The sequence below is a fragment of the Ranitomeya variabilis genome, chromosome 1 (genome assembly GCF_051348905.1).
Source record: "Ranitomeya variabilis isolate aRanVar5 chromosome 1, aRanVar5.hap1, whole genome shotgun sequence".
Lineage (NCBI taxonomy): Eukaryota > Metazoa > Chordata > Amphibia > Anura > Dendrobatidae > Ranitomeya > Ranitomeya variabilis.
This window is the reverse complement of record NC_135232.1, coordinates 738,933,753-738,956,016: the sequence shown is the minus strand read 5'-3', so window position 1 is coordinate 738,956,016 and position 22,264 is coordinate 738,933,753. Positions and strand designations below refer to the sequence as shown.

General features: G+C 48.0%; 1 protein-coding gene across 2 annotated transcripts in view; it reads left to right on the top strand.

The window, feature by feature from the left end:
* AMN (amnion associated transmembrane protein) overlaps positions 1-22,264 on the top strand; it is a 77,607-nt gene that overhangs the window by 50,149 nt on the left and 5,194 nt on the right. For both annotated transcript variants that reach the window (XM_077268983.1, XM_077268978.1), the window contains 6 exons: positions 1,596-1,733; positions 1,856-1,964; positions 3,834-3,916; positions 4,598-4,775; positions 5,097-5,271; positions 5,929-6,049. In XM_077268983.1, coding sequence (XP_077125098.1) covers positions 1,596-1,733; positions 1,856-1,964; positions 3,834-3,916; positions 4,598-4,775; positions 5,097-5,271; positions 5,929-6,049 — 804 coding nt within the window. The remainder of the gene's footprint in view (positions 1-1,595; positions 1,734-1,855; positions 1,965-3,833; positions 3,917-4,597; positions 4,776-5,096; positions 5,272-5,928; positions 6,050-22,264) is intronic.

Below are 22,264 nucleotides of genomic sequence, written 5' to 3'. Positions count from 1 at the left end.
CATCTGAGCGAATACTTCACAGCTGAGGGTTTGTTACAATTGTCTCACCCGTCCTGCGACACTTGGATGCAGTGTATCTCTCTGACTTCTGGGCTGTTTGTGCAGAGAATTGTGTGGACTGGATGTCAATGTGACAAACACTCAGCTGTGAGAAGTACAAGCCATCAGCCCCCTGTGTGCATGCTGCTGCTCGCTGTTATCAGCCCCGTCCCCACCTGCGCTGACTCGTCTCCAGGTGACTCACAGCTCAGGTTTCTGGGCGTTTTCTTCGTTAATTAAAGATCTTTCTTCTGGATACAATGGCGAATTCTCCGCTGCAGAGCGTTAACCCTTCCCCGGCCACCGCAACAAAGTAATGCTCTGCAGCCAGTTACATCACTGACCTTGAGTGACCTCTGCAGATCATTGCTCTCCCCTCTACCTCCTCCTGGTACATAGTGCCATATTCTGCAGACCATTGCCCTTCTGGGATCTCTAGAGAGCTGCAGAACATTGCTCTTTACTTTGTACCTTCTGACTGAGGCAATAGTCTGCAGAGTTTATCAGAAGGTCGGTAGGACAGAGCAATGCTCTGCAGGAAGGCGATGACTTGTAGAATACACCGCAAGGTATCTGGTGGTTGAGGAGACAGAGCAACGTTCTGCAGGTGATTACTGGAAGCACTGACACATGATGATACACTCTGCAGATTATCGCATCACCCCTTTCTGCAGAACATTGCTCTGTCCCCTCCATAGCCCGAGGCATACGTAGTGAAATATCCTGCAGATTATTGCATCACTGGTCTGTTTAGAGAGCTGCAGATCATCAATTATTTCTTCCTGTAAGAGATACCATAATCAAACATTCTGCAGATTATTGCATCGCTGCTTTCTTTGGACCTCTGCAGAACATTGCTCTGTACCATAGACCTGCATCGATTAGACGTCTGCAGAACATTGCGCCACCCCATGCCTTTCTGTGACCTCTACATAATAATATTTTCTCATATACCTTCTTTATTTTTTGAGGTCTGCAGAGCATTGCTTAGTCTGCTAGCTTCAGAGGTGCAGTGATATAGTCCTGCAGATTATTACTTTATTGGCGTCTTAGACTTCTGCAGAGCATTTCTTTATCCCCTTCTTTTTCCTGACAAGTCATTTTGCTACATTCTGCAGAGCATTACATTACAGGCCTTGAAAGACGCCTGCAGAACATTGCTCCCTCTCATTGCTGGTTTCTGATCATACATAACAGAGATCATCAGGTATGGAGCATTACTAACACTTGCCACATTCTGCAGATTATTACATTTCTGGGCTCTCCAAAGATCTGCAGAACATTGCTCTTCACGTTTTAGCTCCCGGTAATCTATACAGCCCGCAGATTATCACATCACTATCCCTTTCCTTTCCTATGGCCTCATTCTGCACATTGACTTTCTGACGATGAGAACAAGCAGAGCTGCAGTGTAAAGCAATGGTCAGTTCCCTGGGGGGAGAGTTGTTGCTTGTGATGTCTCTACTCCGATTATTAGAGATGATCCTCGTCCGGAGCCAGAAAACCCCATGATGGACAATCCCTTGAAGTGTTTTTGTTTCTTTTTGTCTTCTCAGAAATTCACCAAGAATGAAGACTTTTCGCAATATGTTCAGTTGCCCACTGGGAAGCTGCAGTTCCCGGGTCCTGCCCAGCCTCAGATTACCAACCTGATATGCCAGGATGCCACGGGCTGCCTATGCGGCAATGACGGGGTGAGGCCGCGGCGCCATCAGTCTACACCTGAAGAACAAATTGTCCTCCTGAAAACCACATAATCCGCTGCTGTTTATCTACAAGGAAAGTACAAATTCCTGTCTCTGCGGTTTCCTTCTAGATGCTCCAAGAAATCTGCTCTGTGCAGCTCCAGCACACGGGGGGCAAATGTCCAGAGTTGCCCTGCGCTGCCCCCCTGCAGCCTGTAGGACACTGCTGTGGTATCTGCGGTAGGTCTGCACCAGTACACACCAGTCCCTGAGTCATACTTCCCTACTGATAACATTTCATATTCACCCATTACTTAATTCTGATTCCAAAGACAAGCAATATGGCCGCCATCAATGGGCCAATAAGGGTGAATTCATGAGCCCTAGAAAAGTGAATCTGAGTGAGCGAATTCACCACTAGGGGGAGCTCCCTGTACACAGAGATACATGATAAGATTCTGTCTGCACTCACCACTAGGGGGAGCTCCCTGTATAGAGATATATAATAATATCCTGTCTGCAGTAACCACTAGGGGGAGCTCCCTGTATACAGAGATACATGATAAGATCCTGTCTGCAGTCACCACTTGGGGGAGCTCCCTGTATAGAGATACATGATAAGATCCCGCCCTGCAGTCACCACTAGGGGGAGCTCCCTGTATACAGAGATACATGATAATATCCTGTCTGCAGTCACCACTAGGGGGAGCTCCCTGTATACAGAGATACGTGATAAGATCCTGTCTGCAGCCACCACTAGGGGGAGCTCCCTGTATACAGAGATACGTGATAAGATCCTGTCTGCAGCCACCACTGGAGGGAGCTCCCTGTATACAGAGATACATGATAAGATCCTGTCTGCAGCCACCACTAGGGGGAGCTCCCTGTATAGAGATATATAATAATATCCTGTCTGCAGTAACCACTAGGGGGAGCTCTCTGTATACAGAGGTACATGATAAGATCCTGTCTGCAGCCACCACTTGGGGGAGCTCCCTGTATACAGAAATACATGATAAGATCCCGCCCTGCAGTCACCACTAGGGGGAGCTCCCTGTATACAGAGATATATGATAAGATTCTGTCTGCAGCCACCACTAGGGGGAGCTCCCTGTATACAGAGATACATGATAAGATCCTGTCTGCAGTCACCACTAGGGGGAGCTCCCTGTATACAGAGATACATGATAAAATCCTGACTGCAGCCACCACTAGGGGGAGCTCCCTGTACACAGAGATGCGCGATAAGATTCTATCTGCAGTCACCAGTGGAATACAGGGCACTCCCCCTAGTGGTGGCTGCAGACAGAATCTTATCATGTATCTCTGTATACAGGGAGCTCCCCCTAGTGGTGGCCGCAGACAGGATCTTTATGTATCTCTTCATACAGGAAGCTCCCTCTAGTGGTGGCTGCAGACAGGATCTTATCATTTATCTCTGTAAACAGGGAGCTCCCCCTAGTGGTGGCTGCAGACAGAATCTTATCATGTATCTCTGTATACAGGGAGCTCCCCCTAGTGGTAGCTGCAGACAGGATCTTATCATGTATCTCTGTATACAGGGAGCTCCCCCTAGTGGTGGCTGCAGACAGGATCTTATCATGTATCTCTGTATACAGGGAGCTCCCCCTAGTGGTGGCTGCAGACAGGATCTTATGTATCTCTGTATACAGGGAGCTCCCCCTAGTGGTGGCTGTAGACAGGATCTTAGCATGTATCTCTATATACAGGGAGCTCCCCCTAGTGGTGGCCGCAGACAGGATCTTATCATGTATCTCTGTATACAGGGAGCTCCCCCTAGTGGTGGCCGCAGACAGGATCTTATCATGTATCTCTGTATACAGGGAGCTCCCCCTAGTGGTGGCTGCAGACAGGATCTTATCATGTATCTCTGTATACAGGGAGCTCCCCCTAGTGGTGGCTGTAGACAGGATCTTAGCATGTATCTCTATATACAGGGAGCTCCCCCTAGTGGTGGCCGCAGACAGGATCTTATCATGTATCTCTGCATACAGGGAGCTCCCCCTTGTGGTGGCTGCAGACAGAATCTTATGTGTCTGTCATAGATCACCTCTCTTGATCTCAGACAGATCTCCTTGTCTTCTCCAGGTGTTGTCATCTCCTTGGATTACTCCTCTGCATTCAGCTTGGAGACGTACAGAAATAGGCTAATCCACACGTTTCTCAGTCTGGTATTGTTCTGATGACATTTTTTGGATTCTTCTCCCAGCTGTCTGAGACCCCATTCCGTCCTGTCACCCCCCTACTCAGTCACATGGCTTCTTGTCAGATATTGGCCCATATCTAGGACAGCCTGGTGATCACACAACTTTCCTAGAATTCTGAATGTCCTGGGTCCTCTGGTACAACAGAGTAAGGAATATTACCTGGCCGCCATACGGCCACCTAGATATGGCACCCCGGCATGCCGTCATTATAGCTCCTGATGGCGGAGCAGCACGGTGGCACAGTGGTTAGCACAGCAGCCTTGCAGCGCTGGAGTCCTGGGTTCCAATCCCACCAAGGACAACATCTGCAAAGAGTTTGTATGTTCTCCCCGTGTTTGCGTGGGTTTCCTCCGGGTACTCCGGTTTCCTCCCACTGTAAAGCGCTGCGGAATATGTTAGCGCTATATAAAAAAAAATAAAGAAGATGATGGCGGCTCTCGCCACTTCCTCTTATCACGGATTGGCGCACAGCTCATGTTGCCAGTAAAGGTCGACCATTTCCCACCATATAAGTCACCGCTTCCCGTTTCCAGTGATGGATGTTGAGCAATCGCTCTCAGTCTAGAATGTCCCATATGTAGCTTAACCTTTTCACTTTCAGGATCTACAATTGTACATTACAGAATTATTATTGTTTTCTTCTAGCAAAAATATTCTTCAGTCAAGTTGGCGATTTCTAAAGTTCGGAGTCAATCGTCTGTGGAGCGACTTGGCGCAGAACTAAAAATCCAGATTGTACTGATGGATGAAAAGGAAGGATCGCTGGCAGGAGGCGATGCTCTGCAGCTCGGCTATGACATCATGGCGGACAGTGAAACGCACGGTAAATGGTCATGAACAGGAACTGTTATCACGGTGCGTCTCATGTGTGGTAAAATACATGACGACGGCCTTCCCCCGATGTACGTGTAGTCAAAAGTGACGTCGTGTACCTGGGTAGGCCGAAGTGCAGTTGCTTACAGCACATGTGAGTCTCGGACGGTGTGCATGCGCGGCTCGGACGGTGTGCATGCGCGGCTCGGACGGTGGGCATGCGCTGTGAAATTAGATGCTGCAACCGCCTCGTCTTCTTGTGACACTCATCTTATAAGACAATTCTGCGATATCTTCCGCCCTCTAAGGTGTTTTTGTTTCCTCGCTGCAGGAGAGTCTTTCGGCATCACAAGGGCAGAGATGCAGTTTGCCACCGGTGGTCTTACAAGTCCCCATAAAGGATCCATGTCCGCCGGGGCGATTTCTGGAATAGTCCTTGGCACATTGTTAGGGTTGTTGTTGGTCGCTGCTGCCTCCTATTTCCTGTACAGAATGGACACCTGCAGGTGACTACGATGCTGCTCCCATACACTGACACATGTAGATCATAATACCCCAAATTCTATCATGACGGGTTTTGGACAAATTGACAGTTTGATAATGCAGAATGTGGATTTTACAGTACTTTGCTCTCCGATCAACCAAACCGTTACCCTCTGAGAAGCAGATCGGAGGAATCAGCGCTGAAGAGACCAATGAATTGCTGTAACGTGGAGGACTTCACCTCCATATAATGTGTTAAATTGTATGCAATTGGACACTATTTTGTTTTTTAATCCAAGGTATCTTCAGAGTTATTTGTGACACAAATCCCTAATTTTGATTTAGGGTTCCACCAATAGAGGGAGCATCAGAGTCTACAGTTTGGGTCTTGTGTGACTGCAGAAAGCTTGTAAGCTCCCCCTAGTGGTGACTTCATGTAACAGACTAACAGACTTTTATCACCAAATACTGCACCTGAGATCTGACTATTACTGAAGGTGTGACAGCTGAGACCCCCACTGATCATAATGGGCCCTGAGTACCCATTTCAGTGGAGCAATGTTTGGCCAAGGACACTGTTGGGCTTTTTGGGACAGCGCATATAACATGTTCATAAAAGATGGGTTCTCATTTTCAAGTTTGCTGTCAGAAATGTAATAAAATATTCTCTTTCCTCTTAGGCTTCGATACTTTGTTGTTTTTCAATTTGGGCGGAATAGATCTACAATGGAGGACACCGAACCTGTGGATCGGAAGGGATTTGATAATCCGATTTTTGAGTCGGTAGCAGAAAATATTCAGGTGAGATTATAGCACAATCTGTCCAAGATTCATCAGATCAGGACATTATAAATCTCTATTAGAAAACACAATCACAAATGCAATTCTCGTTCTTTGTATCTGAAACCATAGTTACACACTAGTGATGAGCGAATATACTCGTTACTCAAGATTTCTCGAGCACGCTTGGATGTCCTCCGAGTATTTTTTTGTGCTCGGAGATTTAGTTTTTCTTGCCGCAGCTGAATGATTTACATCTCGTAGGCTACTTTCACACTAGCGTTAACTGCAATCCGTCGCAATGCGTCGTTTTGCAGAAAAAACGCATCCTGCAAAAGTGCTTGCAGGATGCGTTTTTTCTCCATTGACTAACTTTAGCGACGCATTGCGACGGATTGCCACACGTCGCAACCGTCGTGAGACGGTTGCGCCGTGTTGTGGCGGTCCGCCGGGAGCAAAAAACGTTACATGTAACGTTTTTTGCTCCCGACGGTCCGCTTTTTCCGACCGCGCATGCGCGGCCGGAACTCCGCCCCCACCTCCCCACACTTCACAATGGGGCAGTGGATGCGCTGGAAAAATGCATCCGCTGCCCCGTTGTGCGGCGGAGACAACGCTAGCGTCGGTGACCTCGGCCCGACCCACAGCGACGGGCCGAGCCCGACACTAGTGTGAAAGTAGCCTTAGCCAGCATAAGTACATGTGGGGGTTGCCTAGATGCTAGGGAATCCCCACATGTACTTATGCTGGCTAACAGATGAAATCATTCAGCTGCGGCAAGAAAAACAATCTCCGAGCACTAAAAAATACTCGAAGGACCCCCGAGCGTGCTCGAGAAATCTCGAGTAACGAGTATATTCGCTCATCACTATTACACACATGATTTGTCCTGTATCCTCCAGAGCTGCACTCACTATTCTGCTGGTGCTGTCATTGTGTGCATACATTACATTACTGATCCTGTACTGATCCTGAGTTACATCCTGTATTATACCCCAGAGCTGCACTCACTATTCTGCTGGTGCAGTCACTGTGTACATAAATTACATTACTGATCCTGGGTTACCTCCAGTATTATACCCCAGAGCTGAATTCGCTATTCTGCTGGTGGTCACTGTGTACATACATTACATTACTGATCCTGTACTGATCCTGAGTTACATCCTGTATTATACTCCAGAGCAGCACTCACTATTCTGCTGGTGCAGTCACTGTGTACATACAGTGGGGCAAAAAAGTATTTAGTCAGTCAGCATTAGTGCAAGTTCCACAACTTAAAAAGATGAGAGGCGTCTGTAATTTACATCATAGGTAGACCTCAACTATGGGAGACAAACTGAGTAAAAAAAATCCAGAAAATCACATTGTCTGTTTTTTTAACATTTAATTTGCATATTATGGTGGAAAATAAGTATTTGGTCAGAAATAAACAATCAAGATTTCTGGCTCTCACAGACCTCTAACTTCTTCTTTAAGAGTCTCCTCTTTCCTCCACTCATTACCTGTAGTAATGGCACCTGTTTAAACTTGTTATCAGTATAAAAAGACACCTGTGCACACCCTCAAACAGTCTGACTCCAAACTCCACTATGGTGAAGACCAAAGAGCTGTCAAAGGACACCAGAAACAAAATTGTAGCCCTGCACCAGGCTGGGAAGACTGAATCTGCAATAGCCAACCAGCTTGGAGTGAAGAAATCAACAGTGGGAGCAATAATTAGAAAATGGAAGACATTCAAGACCACTGATAATCTCCCTCGATCTGGGGCTCCACGCAAAATCCCACCCGTGGGGTCAGAATGATCACAAGAACGGTGAGCAAAAATCCCAGAACCACACGGGGGGACCTAGTGAATGAACTGCAGAGAGCTGGGACCAATGTAACAAGGCCTACCATAAGTAACACACTACGCCACCATGGACTCAGATCCTGCAGTGCCAGACGTGTCCCACTGCTTAAGCCAGTACATGTCCAGGCCCGTCTGAAGTTTGCTAGAGAGCATTTGGATGATCCAGAGGAGTTTTGGGAGAATGTCCTATGGTCTGATGAAACCAAACTGGAACTGTTTGGTAGAAACACAACTTGTCGTGTTTGGAGGAAAAAGAATACTGAGTTGCATCCATCAAACACCATACCTACTGTAAAGCATGGTGGTGGAAACATCATGCTTTGGGGCTGTTTCTCTGCAAAGGGGCCAGGACGACTGATCCGGGTGCATGAAAGAATGAATGGGGCCATGTATCGTGAGATTTTGAGTGCAAACCTCCTTCCATCAGCAAGGGCATTGAAGATGAAACGTGGCTGGGTCTTCCAACATGACAATGTTTCAAAGCACACCGCCAGGGCAACGAAGGAGTGGCTTCGTAAGAAGCATTTCAAGGTCCTGGAGTCGCCTAGCCAGTCTCCAGATCTCAACCCTATAGAAAACCTTTGGAGGGAGTTGAAAGTCCGTGTTGCCAAGCGAAAAGCCAAAAACATCACTGCTCTAGAGGAGATCTGCATGGAGGAATTGCCAACATACCAACAACAGTGTGTGGCAACCTTGTGAAGACTTACAGAAAACGTTTGACCTCTGTCATTGCCAACAAAGGATATTTTACAAAGTATTGAGATGAAATTTTGTTTCTGACCAAATACTTATTTTCCACCATAATATGCAAATTAAATGTTAAAAAAACAGACAATGTGATTTTCTGGATTTTTTTTTCTCAGTTTGTCTCCCATAGTTGAGGTCTACCTATGATGTAAATTACAGACACCTCTCATCTTTTTAAGTGGTGGAACTTGCACTATTGCTGACTGACTAAATACTTTTTTGCCCCACTGTACATTACTGATTCTGAGTTACATCCTGTATTATACTCCAGAGCAGCACTCGCTATTCTGCTGGTGCAGTCACTGTGTACATACATTACATTACTGATCCTGAGTTACATCCTGTATTATACTCCAGAGCTGCACTCACTATTCTGCTGGTGCAGTCACTATGTACATACATTACATTACTGATCCTGAGTTACATCCTGTATTATACCCCAGAGCTGCACTCACTATTCTGCTGGTGCAGTCACTGTATACATACATTACATTGCTGATCCTGGGTTACCTCCTGTATTATACCCCAGAGCTGCACTCACTATTCTGCTGGTGCAGTCACTGTATACATACATTACATTACTGATCCTGTACTGATCCTGAGTTACATCCTGTATTATACTCCAGAGCAGCACTCACTATTCTGCTGGTGCAGTCACTGTGTACATACATTACTGATTCTGAGTTACATCCTGTATTATACTCCAGAGCAGCACTCGCTATTCTGCTGGTGCAGTCACTGTGTACATACATTACATTACTGATCCTGAGTTACATCCTGTATTATACTCCAGAGCTGCACTCACTATTCTGCTGGTGCAGTCACTATGTACATACATTACATTACTGATCCTGAGTTACATCCTGTATTATACCCCAGAGCTGCACTCACTATTCTGCTGGTGCAGTCACTGTATACATACATTACATTGCTGATCCTGGGTTACCTCCTGTATTATACCCCAGAGCTGCACTCACTATTCTGCTGGTGCAGTCACTGTATACATACATTACATTACTGATCCTGTACTGATCCTGAGTTACATCCTGTATTATACTCCAGAGCATCACTCACTATTCTGCTAGTGCAGTCACTGTGTACATACATTACTGATTCTGTACTGATCCTGAGTTACGGTACATCCTGTATTATACCCCAGAGCTGCACTCACTATTCTGCTAGCTGTTACTGGAAACAGTCAGCAGACTTGCTCATCCACATAACATTTGTGAGCATATACACATTACACACATATATTCTCATACATTGCTAAAGATTAAAATTGCAACACCAAGAAGGTGAAAGCTGTGGACTTGTGGACATCACTGGCCGGAGACAGGCTAATGATCCGCCATTATTAAAATATTTCTCTAAACATATAGATTCATTATTATTATCTAGAAGCTATGATTTCTTGGTGCTGCACATGAGGAGGGGGTTACATACAAAGTATAAATTACTGGTCCAGACCTGCCGTAGTGAGGACATAGTGTACTAGATAATGGGGACGGGGACAGCAGGGTGGGGGGTCGCAGAAGCTCTGGTGATGGTGAGGAGGCATCGGGGTTCTTGCAGGCTGGAGTTTGCTTTAAGAGATGGGTTTTCAAGTTTTGACTGAAAGTTTTGAAACCGGTGGATAATTGGAAGTGTTTGGGCCCAGAATTCTACACTGTGGTGGAGGGCATGTTTGGGGGAAGTGTTGGAGATGATATAATGTATAAGCATGGAGGAAAGAAGGAGGGCTTGGGAGGACCAGAGATTCTGTGCTGGAAGGTAATGGGGAGAGTTTGGAGATATATGGAGGAGAGAGGTTATGGACGGCTTTGTAGGTCAGTGTTCGTAGTTTAAACTGGATACACTAAGGAATGGGGCGCTAGTGACAGGGTTTAGGGTATGTGCACATGTTGCAGATTTCCTGCGGATCCGCAGCGTTTTTTTCCGTGCAGTCACGCTGCAGATCCGCAAGTGATTTACAGTACAATGTAAATCAATGGCAAAAAAAAATGCTGTGCTAATGGTGCGGAAAAATCTGCACGGAAAACGCAGCAGATTCAAAAAAGGACCATGTCAATTCTTTTTGCGAATCTGCTGCGTTTCTGCAACCTTTCCTTAAGGCTATAGGCACACATTGTGGATTAGACTGTGGAATTTTCTATGCAGATTCTGCATTTCTTGGCAGAAAACGCAAGCCAGAATCCGTGCATGTTTTTTTGCGTTTTTTTTGTGGGTTTTTTTTTTGCGGTTTTTGTGGGGTTTTTTTTTGTGGATTTGCTGCGGATTTTGTACGGATTTCTTCCTTTTTTTTACCCCTACGGATTTCTATTAAGGAATGGGTGCACAAACACAGCAGATCCGCAAAAAGAATTGACATGGTCCTTTTTTTTAATCTGCTGCATTTTCCATGTGTAATTTTCCGCACCATTAGCACAGCATTTTTTTTTTTTTGCCATTGATTTACATTGTACTGTAAATCACTTGTGGCTCTGCAGCGTTTCTGCGCGGAAAAAAAAAAGCTGCGGATCCGCAGGAAATCTGCAACGTGTGCACATACTCTAATGGAAGTCCGCAGGAGTAAAAAAAAAAGGAAGAAATCTGCACAAAATCCACAGCAAATCCGCAAAAAAAAACGCAAAAAAGTGCAGATTCTGACCTGTGTTTTCTGCCAAGAAATGCAGAATCCGCACAGAAAATTCCACAGTCTAATCCACAACGTGTGCACATATCCTAAAGGATGCACTGGAGAGGTGCGAGAGTGTTAGCAGGGAGGCCACAGAAAAGGATGTTACAGTAGTCCATGCGGGAGATGATGAGTGCATGGACTAACATTTTAGTAGACTCAATGTGGAGAAAAGGACGGATTTTTTAAAACATTTTTGAGTTGGAGGCAACAGGAGGTGGCGAGAGGCTGGATGTGCGGTTTGAAGGACAAGGCAGTATCAAGGGTTACTGCGAAGCAGCAGACTTGTGGTCCTGGAAAAAAGGGTGATGTCACTTATTGTGATAGATGGGGTAGAGGAATTAGGTGATCATTAGGATTAGAGTTGAGCGAATATTTCAAAATTCAGTTCTGATTACGATTGGTGGCGAATAATGTATTTGCAATATTCACCGAACACAGCCGAACATCATTGGAGTAAATGGGAATAGAAATGAACGAATATGTTCGAAATTGATCGTCAAACATAAATTCAGCATGAATAGGATAACAATGTGGCAAATTCAGATTCGGCGATTGAATCTGAACATACAGGTGCTTCTCAAAATTAGAATATCAACAAAAAGTTAATTTATTTCAGTTCTTCAATGCAAAAAGAGAAACTCTAATATAGAGTCATTACAAACAGAGTGATTTATTTCACGTGTTTATTTCTGGTAATGTTGATGATTATGGCTTACAGCAAATAAACTCAAAAGTCATTATCTCAGTAAATTAGAATAATTAACAAAACACCTGCAAAGGCTTCCTAAGCATTTAAAAAGGACCCTTAGTTTGTTTCAGTAGGTGTCACAATCATGGGGAAGACTGCTGACTTGACAGATGTCCAGAAAGCAGACATTGACACACTTCACAAGGAGGGTAAGCCACAAAAAGGTCATTGCTAAGGCCTGTTTCACACGTCAGTGGCTCCGGTACGTGTGATGACAGTTTCCTCACGTACCGAAGACACTGACACACGTAGACTCATTAAAATGAATGTGTCTCTGCAGATGTCAGTGTGTTTTCACGGACCGTGTGTCTGTGTGCAAAACACGGAGACATGTCAATGTTCGTGGGAGAGCACGGATCACACGGACCCATTAAAGTCAATGGGTGCGTGTAAACACGTACGGCACACGGATGCCATCCGTGTGCTGTCCGTGTGCGTTTTTTAATTCATAGGGTTAAAATGGAATTATTATTTTTTTTTTAAAAACGGACACGGACCATGGGTGTTATGCTGCTGTCCACTAGGAGGCGACACTATGCATAATCTGAAAAAGATTAACCGTGGCTCCTCCTCTACAGTATACACCCCTGGATGGCGTCCGCCTTCTGCAGTTTTGTGCAAAAGCATTAGGAGGAACGTAACATGAATAACATAACCATGTCTATAAGAAAGTAACTATGTACAAGCTCAAGAAAACAATATGAGAACTCAACAGTAACAACAGCCCGGAAAGGGCAACAGGGTGGGAGCTGTGTCCCCCAATTAGAGGCTAAGAGAAAGAGATTTTACAGTGAGTACAAAAAAATCTCCTTTACTTTGTCGCCTCATTGGGGGACACAGGACCATGGGACATCCCAAAGCAGTCCCTGGGTGAGAAGCAATGGACGAATATTGTGTAGACAGGCCCCTACACTTGGGGCACCGCCGCCTGCAGAAACATCTACCCAGGCTCATGTCCGCTGAGGACTGGGTATGAACTCTGTAGTGTTTAGTAAACGTGTGTAGGCTAGTCCAAGTGGCCGCCTTACACACTTGTTGTGCCGAAGCCTGGTGCCGAATGGCCCAGGAGGCCCCTACCGCCCGTGTAGAGTGTGCCGTAATACCGGCTGGAGAATTCTTAAGGCGGTAGGCCTCTTGTATGGTGGATTTGATCCACCTGGCAAGGGTAGCTTTAGAAGCTGGCAGACCCTTGCGGCCGCCTTCCGGAAGAAGGAAAAGAGAATCGGACTTCCGGAAGGACGCAGTCCTAGACACATATATACGCAATGCCCTGAAAAGGTCAAGCGTATGCAGAGCCTTCTCCACTCTATGAACTGGGACCGGACAAAGGGAAGGCAGAGAAATTTCCTCATTGAGGTGGAAGTTGGACACAACCTTCGGAAGGAAGGATGGGACCATACGGAGGACTACCTTGTCCTGGTGAAAAGCCAGAAAGGGCCGTCTGCAGGAAAGTGCTGTCAGTTCAGACACCCTGAATAGCGAGGTGATTGCCACCAGGAAAACCACCTTCTGGGATAGAAGGCGGAGCGGGACCTCCTTAAGGGGGTCGAAGGGTGGTTCCTGCAATGCTGTCAGGACCAGGTTGAGGTCCTACGTTTCTAGTGGTCGTCTGTAGGGGGGAACCAATCGGGAAACCCCCTGAAGGAATGTCCTTACTTGTGGCTTGGTAGCAATGCGCCTTTGAAAAAGCACTGAGTGGGCTGACACCTGGCTCTTAAACGAGCCTAGGGACAGCCTGACCTCCAGACCCGATTGGAAAAAACCAAGTAGTTTGGGGAGGGAATAAGGGAATGGGGTCTGGCAACGAGATTCGCACCAGGTAAAGAAAGCTTTCCAGGTACGGTAATAGATCTTGGCAGAGGCTGGCTTCTGTGTCCTGATCATGGTCCTAATGACGTCCGGCGAGAGCCCTGCCTGGGTTAGAACCCAGGTTTCAAGGGCCATGCCGTCAAATTGAGGGCCTGAGTTCTGGTGGTAGAATGGGCCTTGTGATAGAAGATCCGGGCGGTCGGGGAGGCGCCAGGGGGCGTCTGCTGTAAGTTGTACGATGTTGGCGTACCATGTACGTCTGGGCCAATCCGGTGCGATTAGGATGGTTGGAACTCCCTCTTGCTTGATCTTCCTTACCACTCTGGATATCAGGGGGAGAGGTAGAAAAATGTACAGAAGCTGGAACTGGGTCCAGTCCTGATCCAGAGTGTCTGCTCCGAGCGACTGCGGATCGTGTGTTCTGGCCATGAAGTTGGAGACCTTGGCATTGAAGTGGGATGCCATTAGGTCCACATCCGGGGTCCCCCAGCGATGGCAGATCTGGCGAAAAATTTTGGGATGGAGAGACCACTCTCCCGAGTCTATTCCTTGTCGACTGAGAAAGTCTGCTTCCCAGTTGTCCACACCCGGAATGTGGACCACCGAGAGAACCGACCCTGTGTCCTCCGCCCAGTGGAGGATGTGTGACACTTCTCGCATCGCCTGGGTACTGCGGGTCCCCCCTTGGTGATTCACATATGCCACAGCCGTGGCATTGTCCGACTGTATTCTGATGTGAGAGGCTGCCAGTAAGTGATGGAAGTCCCTCAATGCCAGGAGGATGGCACGAATTTCCAGGATGTTGATGGGCATGGTCGCTTCCACTGGGGACCACTTGCCCTGTGGTGGAGGTACACTGCACCCCAACCCGTCAGGCTCGCATCGGTGGTCAGAACCTTCCATTGACCTGTGAGAAAGGATTTCCCCTTTGCCAGCGAGGTTGGCTTGAGCCACCAGTGCAGGGACCTCCTGGTTGACGACGTTAGCTGGAACTCCCTGTCGAGAGAAAAAGGATTCCTGTCCCAGGACTTGAGAATGGCTAGTTGGAGAGGCCTGAGGTGAAACTGGGCAAATGGGACAGCTTCTATTGCTGCCCCCATTCTGCCGTGGACTCTCATGGCAAACCGGAGAGATCGAGGGGGTTTGCGGAGGAGGGAAGGAGCACTAAACTCCTGGAGGTGTTGAATAGCATTCCCAGGAAGGTCAGAGACTCAGGGTTGGTGATGACTTTTGTCGGTTGACTAACCAGCTCATGAGACTCAGTGTCGGTTGTGATTGAGACCCAGAGCTCGCAGTCCTTGAAGGTGGGAGACTTGAGTAGATCGTCCAGGTATGGAACGACTACTATGCCTCTGGAGTGCAGGATGTCCATGGTGGCTGCCATGACTTTGGTAAGTAAACACTCTGGGAGCCGTGGCAAGTCCGAACGGGAGAGCCACGAACTGGTAGTGGTCCTGGTCGATTGCGAACCTGAGAAATCTCTGATGGGCGGGTGCAATAGATATATGCAGGTATTCGTCTTGTATGTCTATGGAGGCGAGATATTCTCCCTTCTCCATGGATGCAATGATGGACTCCATGCGGAAGTGACGGGCCTGTACATATTTGTTGAGCTGTTTTAGGTCTAGTATGGGCCGTACGCTGCCTCCTTTCTTGGGAACTACGAATAGATTGGAGTAGAACCCTCGGAAGCGCTCGGCCGTGGGAACTGGTGCTATGACTCCTGCTTGAAAAAGCGAGGAGACCGCTTGGTGGAAGGCACAAGCCTTGGCTGGTGGTTTTGGGGGGACAGAGAGGAAGAATCGGTCCGGTGGGTTGGAGGTGAACTCTATCTTGTATCCGGAAGACACTAGTTCCCTGACCCACCTGTCTTCTGTAATAGGCAGCCAGACTTGATGAAAGAGCAAAAGTCGGCCGCCTACGGGTGTGGTGTCTTCCGGAGTCCGTGAGTCATGATGAGGTGAAAGTCTGAGATTTTCCTCCTCTGGGCTTAAACTGGCCTGCTTTTGACTGCCAGGTCTTGTCCGACCTTTACGTCGATCGTGCGTTGTCCCTGTGTAGGGAACGGTTATGATTTTGTGCTGGACGCGAGACGAACCAGCATGAGGAGTTCCGAAAGGATCGGAATAGAGTTTGGTTACACTTCTTGTAAGTGCGTTTAGGTTTCAGTTGGGGAAGAGAGGTACTCTTACCCCCGGTGGCGTTGGATATCATCGTGTCCAACTGTTCACAGAAAAGTCGCCCACTGAGGTAGGGGAGGTGCGTGAGGAACTTCTTTGAGGCTGCGTCCGCTTTCCATTCCCCAGCCAGAGGATACGCCAAATTGTGATGGCGTTTGATGCTATCCCCGCTACACCCCTTGCTGAATCCAGAGCTGCATGAAGCATGTAATCTGCTACAACTGCTATTTAAACCGCTTGGTCTGACAGCTCAGGAGCGGACGCTTGGAGGCCAGCTTGTAAATTTTTGGCTCAGGCCAGAATGGCCTTGACAGCCCAAACTGAAGCGAACGCAGGAGCCAGGGGATGCCCCTGCAGCCTCGAAAATTGAACGAACCATGCGTTCTACCTGCCGGTCTGCTGTGTCCTTGAGGGTTAAGCTATCTGGCAGTGAAAGGAGGGACTGTGCTGCTAGCCTAGAGACTGGGGGGTCCACTTCGGGTGGATCTGTCCATTCCTTGGTGCCCTTCTGTGGGAAGGGGTACCTTGCCTCCAGATATTTGCGATTATCGAATTTTTTCTCAGGCTGTGAGAGCTGCTTTTTAAGGATCACCTTAAACTCTGGGTGGTTAGAGAAAACCTTAGGCGGCTTCAGAGCTCCTTCACCTGGAACTACGGTGTCTCTCCCTAGAAGTGGATGGCCGTGTGCTATGGCATGACGCAGATGGACTTGACCTATGGGTCCGCTTGCGTCCTGACCTAGACGTGGATGTGCCAGGGTCGTCCTGTTCCTGAGTCAAGCTTTCGCTTTGCTGGGTAACAGTCATAGCTGAGGCATGACTCTGCAGAGTCTGAAGCAATGTGGAGGTTAGGTTATCTATAGACTGCGTCATAGATTGCGACATCTGAGTGACCCATTCCGGCGTGGCATTAGACATCGAAGCATTGCCAGGGGCTTCTTGGGGCTCTGACATAGTCTGGATGCAGTCCTGGCAGTGCGGGTACATGCTGCCACTGGGGAGAGCGGTCCTGCAGGCTGTGCAGAATGCATAATAGCAGTCCTGCCTGGTTCTCTTGGACCTTGAGCCCGACATAGTACACGGAGTGCAGAAGGGCTGGCTATGCAGAGGAACCTATAGGGAAGCCTTATAGGGAATATGGATTCACAGCCGAGTAAAAAAACCCTGCTGTGATCTTACCCCACCAGTTTTCCCCTAGGTCCAGCGCCGAAGATCCACAGTCCTGTTCCCCCCCGAAGACTGGCTGGCCTGGTCCTGCTGACCGGGAGATGCAGGGTTAATCCTTGTCCTGCAGCAGAAATGGCCGCTGAGAAGAGGAAGGGGGAGAAGGGGGCGGAGAGCTGAAAAAGGGCGGCAGAGCTGTGTAAAAAACGCACCCTTTCTGTCTCGATTCGCCCCCTCTATGACACTGTAGAGTGTCATATTTGTCATCCAGGGGGAGAAGAGGAGGCGTCTTCAGCTAGGCCGAAGCCGCGGCCTAAATTAGATGCCTGATGCCCAGAAAGGCTCCAGGCTGGCGCGAAAGTCCGGGAGGGGGTCGGATCTGAACCGGACCCCTCCGGGTTTAAAGGCAGGATAGCGGTGGGGCTATAAGCAAAAGGGGGCCCTGTGAGGGGTCCCCCTGAGGCACTATAGAGCTGGTGCGCAGAGAGCCCTGTGTCTCTATTGTGCCATGCCTGCCTGCACTCCCCCCGTCCCCGACAAGAGCCTGCAGCTGGGCTGGGGTCCCTGGATGCAGCCGCAGTGTGCTGGCCCATGCTGCTGGGAGCTGCAGAGTGCTGCCTGTACAGGCCCTAGCTGAGGCGTCTCAACCTAATGCTCCCAGAGGGGGATTAGGGAGGGTGCTGTTGTCACCATCAGGGGGCTTTATCCTCGCCTCGACCTCAACCCAGAAACCAAAAGGAATTGGGCAAGGAGGGGGGTCTCGACTTCAAACCAGCACCCGAGGGACTGGGGAAGGAGCGACATGCGGAATAGCCATCTCAGTTTCAACCGGGCACCCCGTAATAGGGGGCCGAGGAAGGAGCCATGCCGGGAGTCTCGCAGGAGACCCACTTTTCTTCATCTGTAATCCCGTCAGAAAAAACGGAGTAAAACAAAAGTTTTAGGTGTGCCTCCTATGCGACACTAAGCAAAAACTGGAGAAGGCTGATGCCGCCCAGGGGTGTATACTGCAGAGGAGGAGCCACGGTTAATCTTTTTCAGATTATGCATAGTGTCACCTCCTAGTGGACAGCAGCATAACACCCATGGTCCTGTGTCCCCCAATGAGGCACAGAGTGCTGTATCTAAGCATAATGGAAAGTTGAGTGGAAGGAAAAAGTATGGTAGAAAAGGGTGCACAAGCAACCAGGAAAGGTTTGTTAAGAAAATGCCACCAAAAATTTTGGGGAAATTCACAAGGAGTGGACTGCTGCTGGAGTCATTACTTCAAGAGCCACCACACACAGCCGTATCCAGGACATGAGCTACAAGTGTCGCATTCCTTGTGTCAAGCCACTCATGACCAATAAACAACGTCAGAAGCGTCTTACCTGGGCCAAAGAGAAAAAAGAACTGGACTGTTGCTCAGTAGTCCAAGGTGTTGTTTTCATATGAAAGTAAATTTTGCATTTCATTTGGAAATCAAGGTCCCAGAGTCTGGAGGAAGAGTAGAGAGACAGACGATCTAAGCTGCTTGAGGTCTAGTGTGAAGTTTCAACAATCAGTGCTGGTTTGGGGAGCCATGTCATCTGCTGGTGTAGGTCCACTGTGTTTTATCTAGACGAAAGTCAGCCCAGCCGTCTACCGGGAAATTTTAGAGCACTTTATGCTTCTCTCTGCTGACAAGCTTTTTGGAGATGGAAATTTCATTCTCCAGCAGGACTTGGCACCTGTCCACACTGCCAAAAGTACCAATACCTGGTTTACAAACAACAGTATCTTTGTGCTTGATTGAGCAGCAAACTCACCTAACCTTAACCCCATAGAGAATCTATGGGGAATTGTCAAGAGGAAGATGAGAGACACCAGACCCAACAATGCAGACGAGCTGAAGGCTGCTATCACAGCAACCTGGGCTTCCATAACACCTCAGCAGTGCCACAGGCTGATCGCCTTCATGCCACGTCACACTGATGCAGTAATTGATGCCAAAGGAGCGCCGACCAAGTATTGCGTGCATTTACTGAACATACATTTCAGTAGGCCAACATTTCAGATTTTAAAATTATTTTTCAAGCTGGTGTTATAAACTATTCTAATTTCCTGAGACGACACGCAGATCTACCTATCTGGACCTGACCTCACCTCCTTACTCACCAAAATCCCGCACTGTCTGTCTGCTATTTCAGCCTTCTTTTCTGCTCGCTTTCTACAACTGAACATGGATAAAACAGAATTCATCATCTTTCCCCCATCTCACTCTACCTCTCCACCAGACCTATCCATCAATGTCAATGGCTGCTCACTTTCCCCAGTCCCACACGCCTGGTGCCTCGGGGTGATCCTCGACTCTGCCCTCTTTCAAGCCACATATCCACGCCCTTGCCTCCTCCTGCCGCCTCAAACTCAAAAACATTTCTCGGATCTGCGCATTCCTTGACCGCGACACCGCAAAAACACTAGTGCATGCCCTTATCTCCCGCCTCAACTACTGCAACCTCCTACTCTCTGGACTCCCCTCTAGCACTCTGCTGCCCGACTAATCAACCTGTCTCCCCGCTATTCCCCTGCCTCTCCCCTATGCCAAGCCCTTCACTGGCTTCCTATCGCCCAGAGACTCCAGTTCAAAACCCTCACAATGACCTACAAAGCCATCCACAACCTATCTCCTCCATACATCTGTGACATGATCTCCCGGTACCTACCAACACGCAACCTCCGATCCTCTCAAGACCTCCTTCTCTACTCCCCTCTCATCTCTTCTTCCCACAACCACATCCAAGACTTCTCCCGTGCTTCCCCCATACTCTGGAACTCTCTACCCCAGCACATCAGACTCTCGCCTACCATAGAAACCTTCAAAAAGAACCTGAAGACTCACCTTTTCTGACAAGCCTACAGTCTGCAGTGATCCTGAACCTACTGAACCGCTGCACAACCAGCTCTACCCTCTCCTAGTGTATCATCACTCGTCCCCTGCAGACTGTGAGCCCTCGCGGGCAGGGTCCTCCCTCCTTATGTACCCGTATGCCTTGTTTTTTGCTCATGTTTAATGTATTTGTCTATATTTGCCCCGTATTTCACATGTAAAGCGCTGTGGAATAAATGGCGCTATAAAAATGTATAATAATAATAATGACTTTTGGGTTTTCATTGGCTGTAAGCCATAATCATCAACATTAACAGAAATAAACACATGAAATAGATCACTCTGTTTGTAATGACTCTATAGAATATATGAGTTTCACTGTTTGTATTGAAGAACTGAAATAAATTAACTTTTAGATGATATTTTAATTTTGTGAGAAACACTTGTATTTGCTTTAATTAGGATATGGCTCACAGACACTCAGTGATTTTGGACAGTAGAGATGTGAGATCTGGGCTAGTGCAGTTTGAAGGTGGGATTGGAAGCCATGGGACTTTGATATCTCAGGCTAAAGGTGTAGATGGAGAAGAGTAGGGTCTTAGGACAGAGCCTTGACGGACACCAACAGAGAGAGGACAACATGATAGTGTGGGAGACGCTAAATTTGTGGTTGGTAAGGTATGAGGAGATGCAGGATAGGGAGAGGTCTTTGACGCCAAAGGAAGAGAGGGTCTGTAGGAGGAGGCAGTGGTCAACTGTGTCGAAGACAGAGGACGGGTCTAGAAGGAGGAGAATAGAGAATTGTCTGTTAGCATTGGCTGTAAGTTGTTTTCTATAGACTGGTGGGGATGGAAACTGTATTATAGGTTGCTGAAGAGTGAGTTAAATGACAGATGGGTGGAAAGTTCTGTGTGGACGTGCTGTGTGAGGAGTTTGAGAGCTGTGATGTTTGGCACACGCCGGATGTACAGGTTGGGTTGAGGGAGGATTTCTTCCCAATAGCTGTGATGGCGGCATGCTTGGAAGTAGAAAGGAAGGGTATTAGAGGTTAGCGGTAGGTTGTGTAGAGGAGTTAGTGTAGTGGTGAGTTTGGAAAGTGTTTTTTTTGTATGGATTGCGTAGAGTTAGGCTGCTTTCACACTAGCGTCGTATGACGCACGTCGCAATGCGTCGTTTTGGAGAAAAAACGCATCCTGCAAAATTGCCTGCAGGATGCGTTTTTTCTCCATACACTTGCATTAGCGACGGATTGCCACACGTTGCTTCCGTAGTGCGACGGATGCGTCATGTTGTGGCGCACCGTCTGTTACATGTAACTTTTTTTTGTGCGTCGTGTCCGCCATTTCCGACCGCGCATGCGCGGCCGGAACTCCGCCCCTGCCTCCCCGGACATCACAATGGGGCAGCGGATGCGTTGTAAAACTGCATCCGCTGCCCCCGTTGTTTTTTTTGCACAGTATACATCGGCACGTCGCATTGCGACGTGAGTCGTACGACGCTAGTGTGAAAGTAGCCTAAGGCACTGTGGTGGTGAATGTGTGAGGGCATAAGACAGATAGATGAAGATGAATTGTGTGTTTTTTAGTGGCAAGTAGGGTTGAGCGAAACGGATCGGACATTTTCAAAAATCTCCGACTTTCAGCAAAGTCGGGTTTCATGAAACCCGACCCGATCCCACTGTGGGATCGGCCATGCGGTCGGCGATCTTCGCGCCAAAGTCGCGTTTCATATGACGCTTTCCCCGCCATTTTTCAGCCAATGAAGGGGTGTGGGCAGCGTGATGACATAGGTTCCGGCTTGCTTTCTGCGGCGTCACAGGGGGTAAAACCGCCATATTACCGTTTGGGATGTAGCGATTTCCACAGTCCAACACAACCTTTGCTTTGCAGGGAAGAGAGAGACTCTTACATTACATTGGGTTTCGTGTTTCGGTCGATCCCCGACTTTGCGCGATAATCGGACGATTTGACTCGACTCGACTTTTGACAAAGTCGGGTTTCGCGAAACCCGACTCGATCCTAAAAAACTTAGTCGCTCAACCCTAGTGGCAAGTAGTTAATGAAGAGTGGGGGTTGTTACCTTGTGGTCACTTTTGTCTGTTTCTGGTCTATTTCTACTGTGCACTTAAAAACAGCACTAAACACACAAAGACCACTAGATGCTACTTTAGGCCGGTTTCACACGTCAGTGATTCCGGTACGTGAGGTGACAG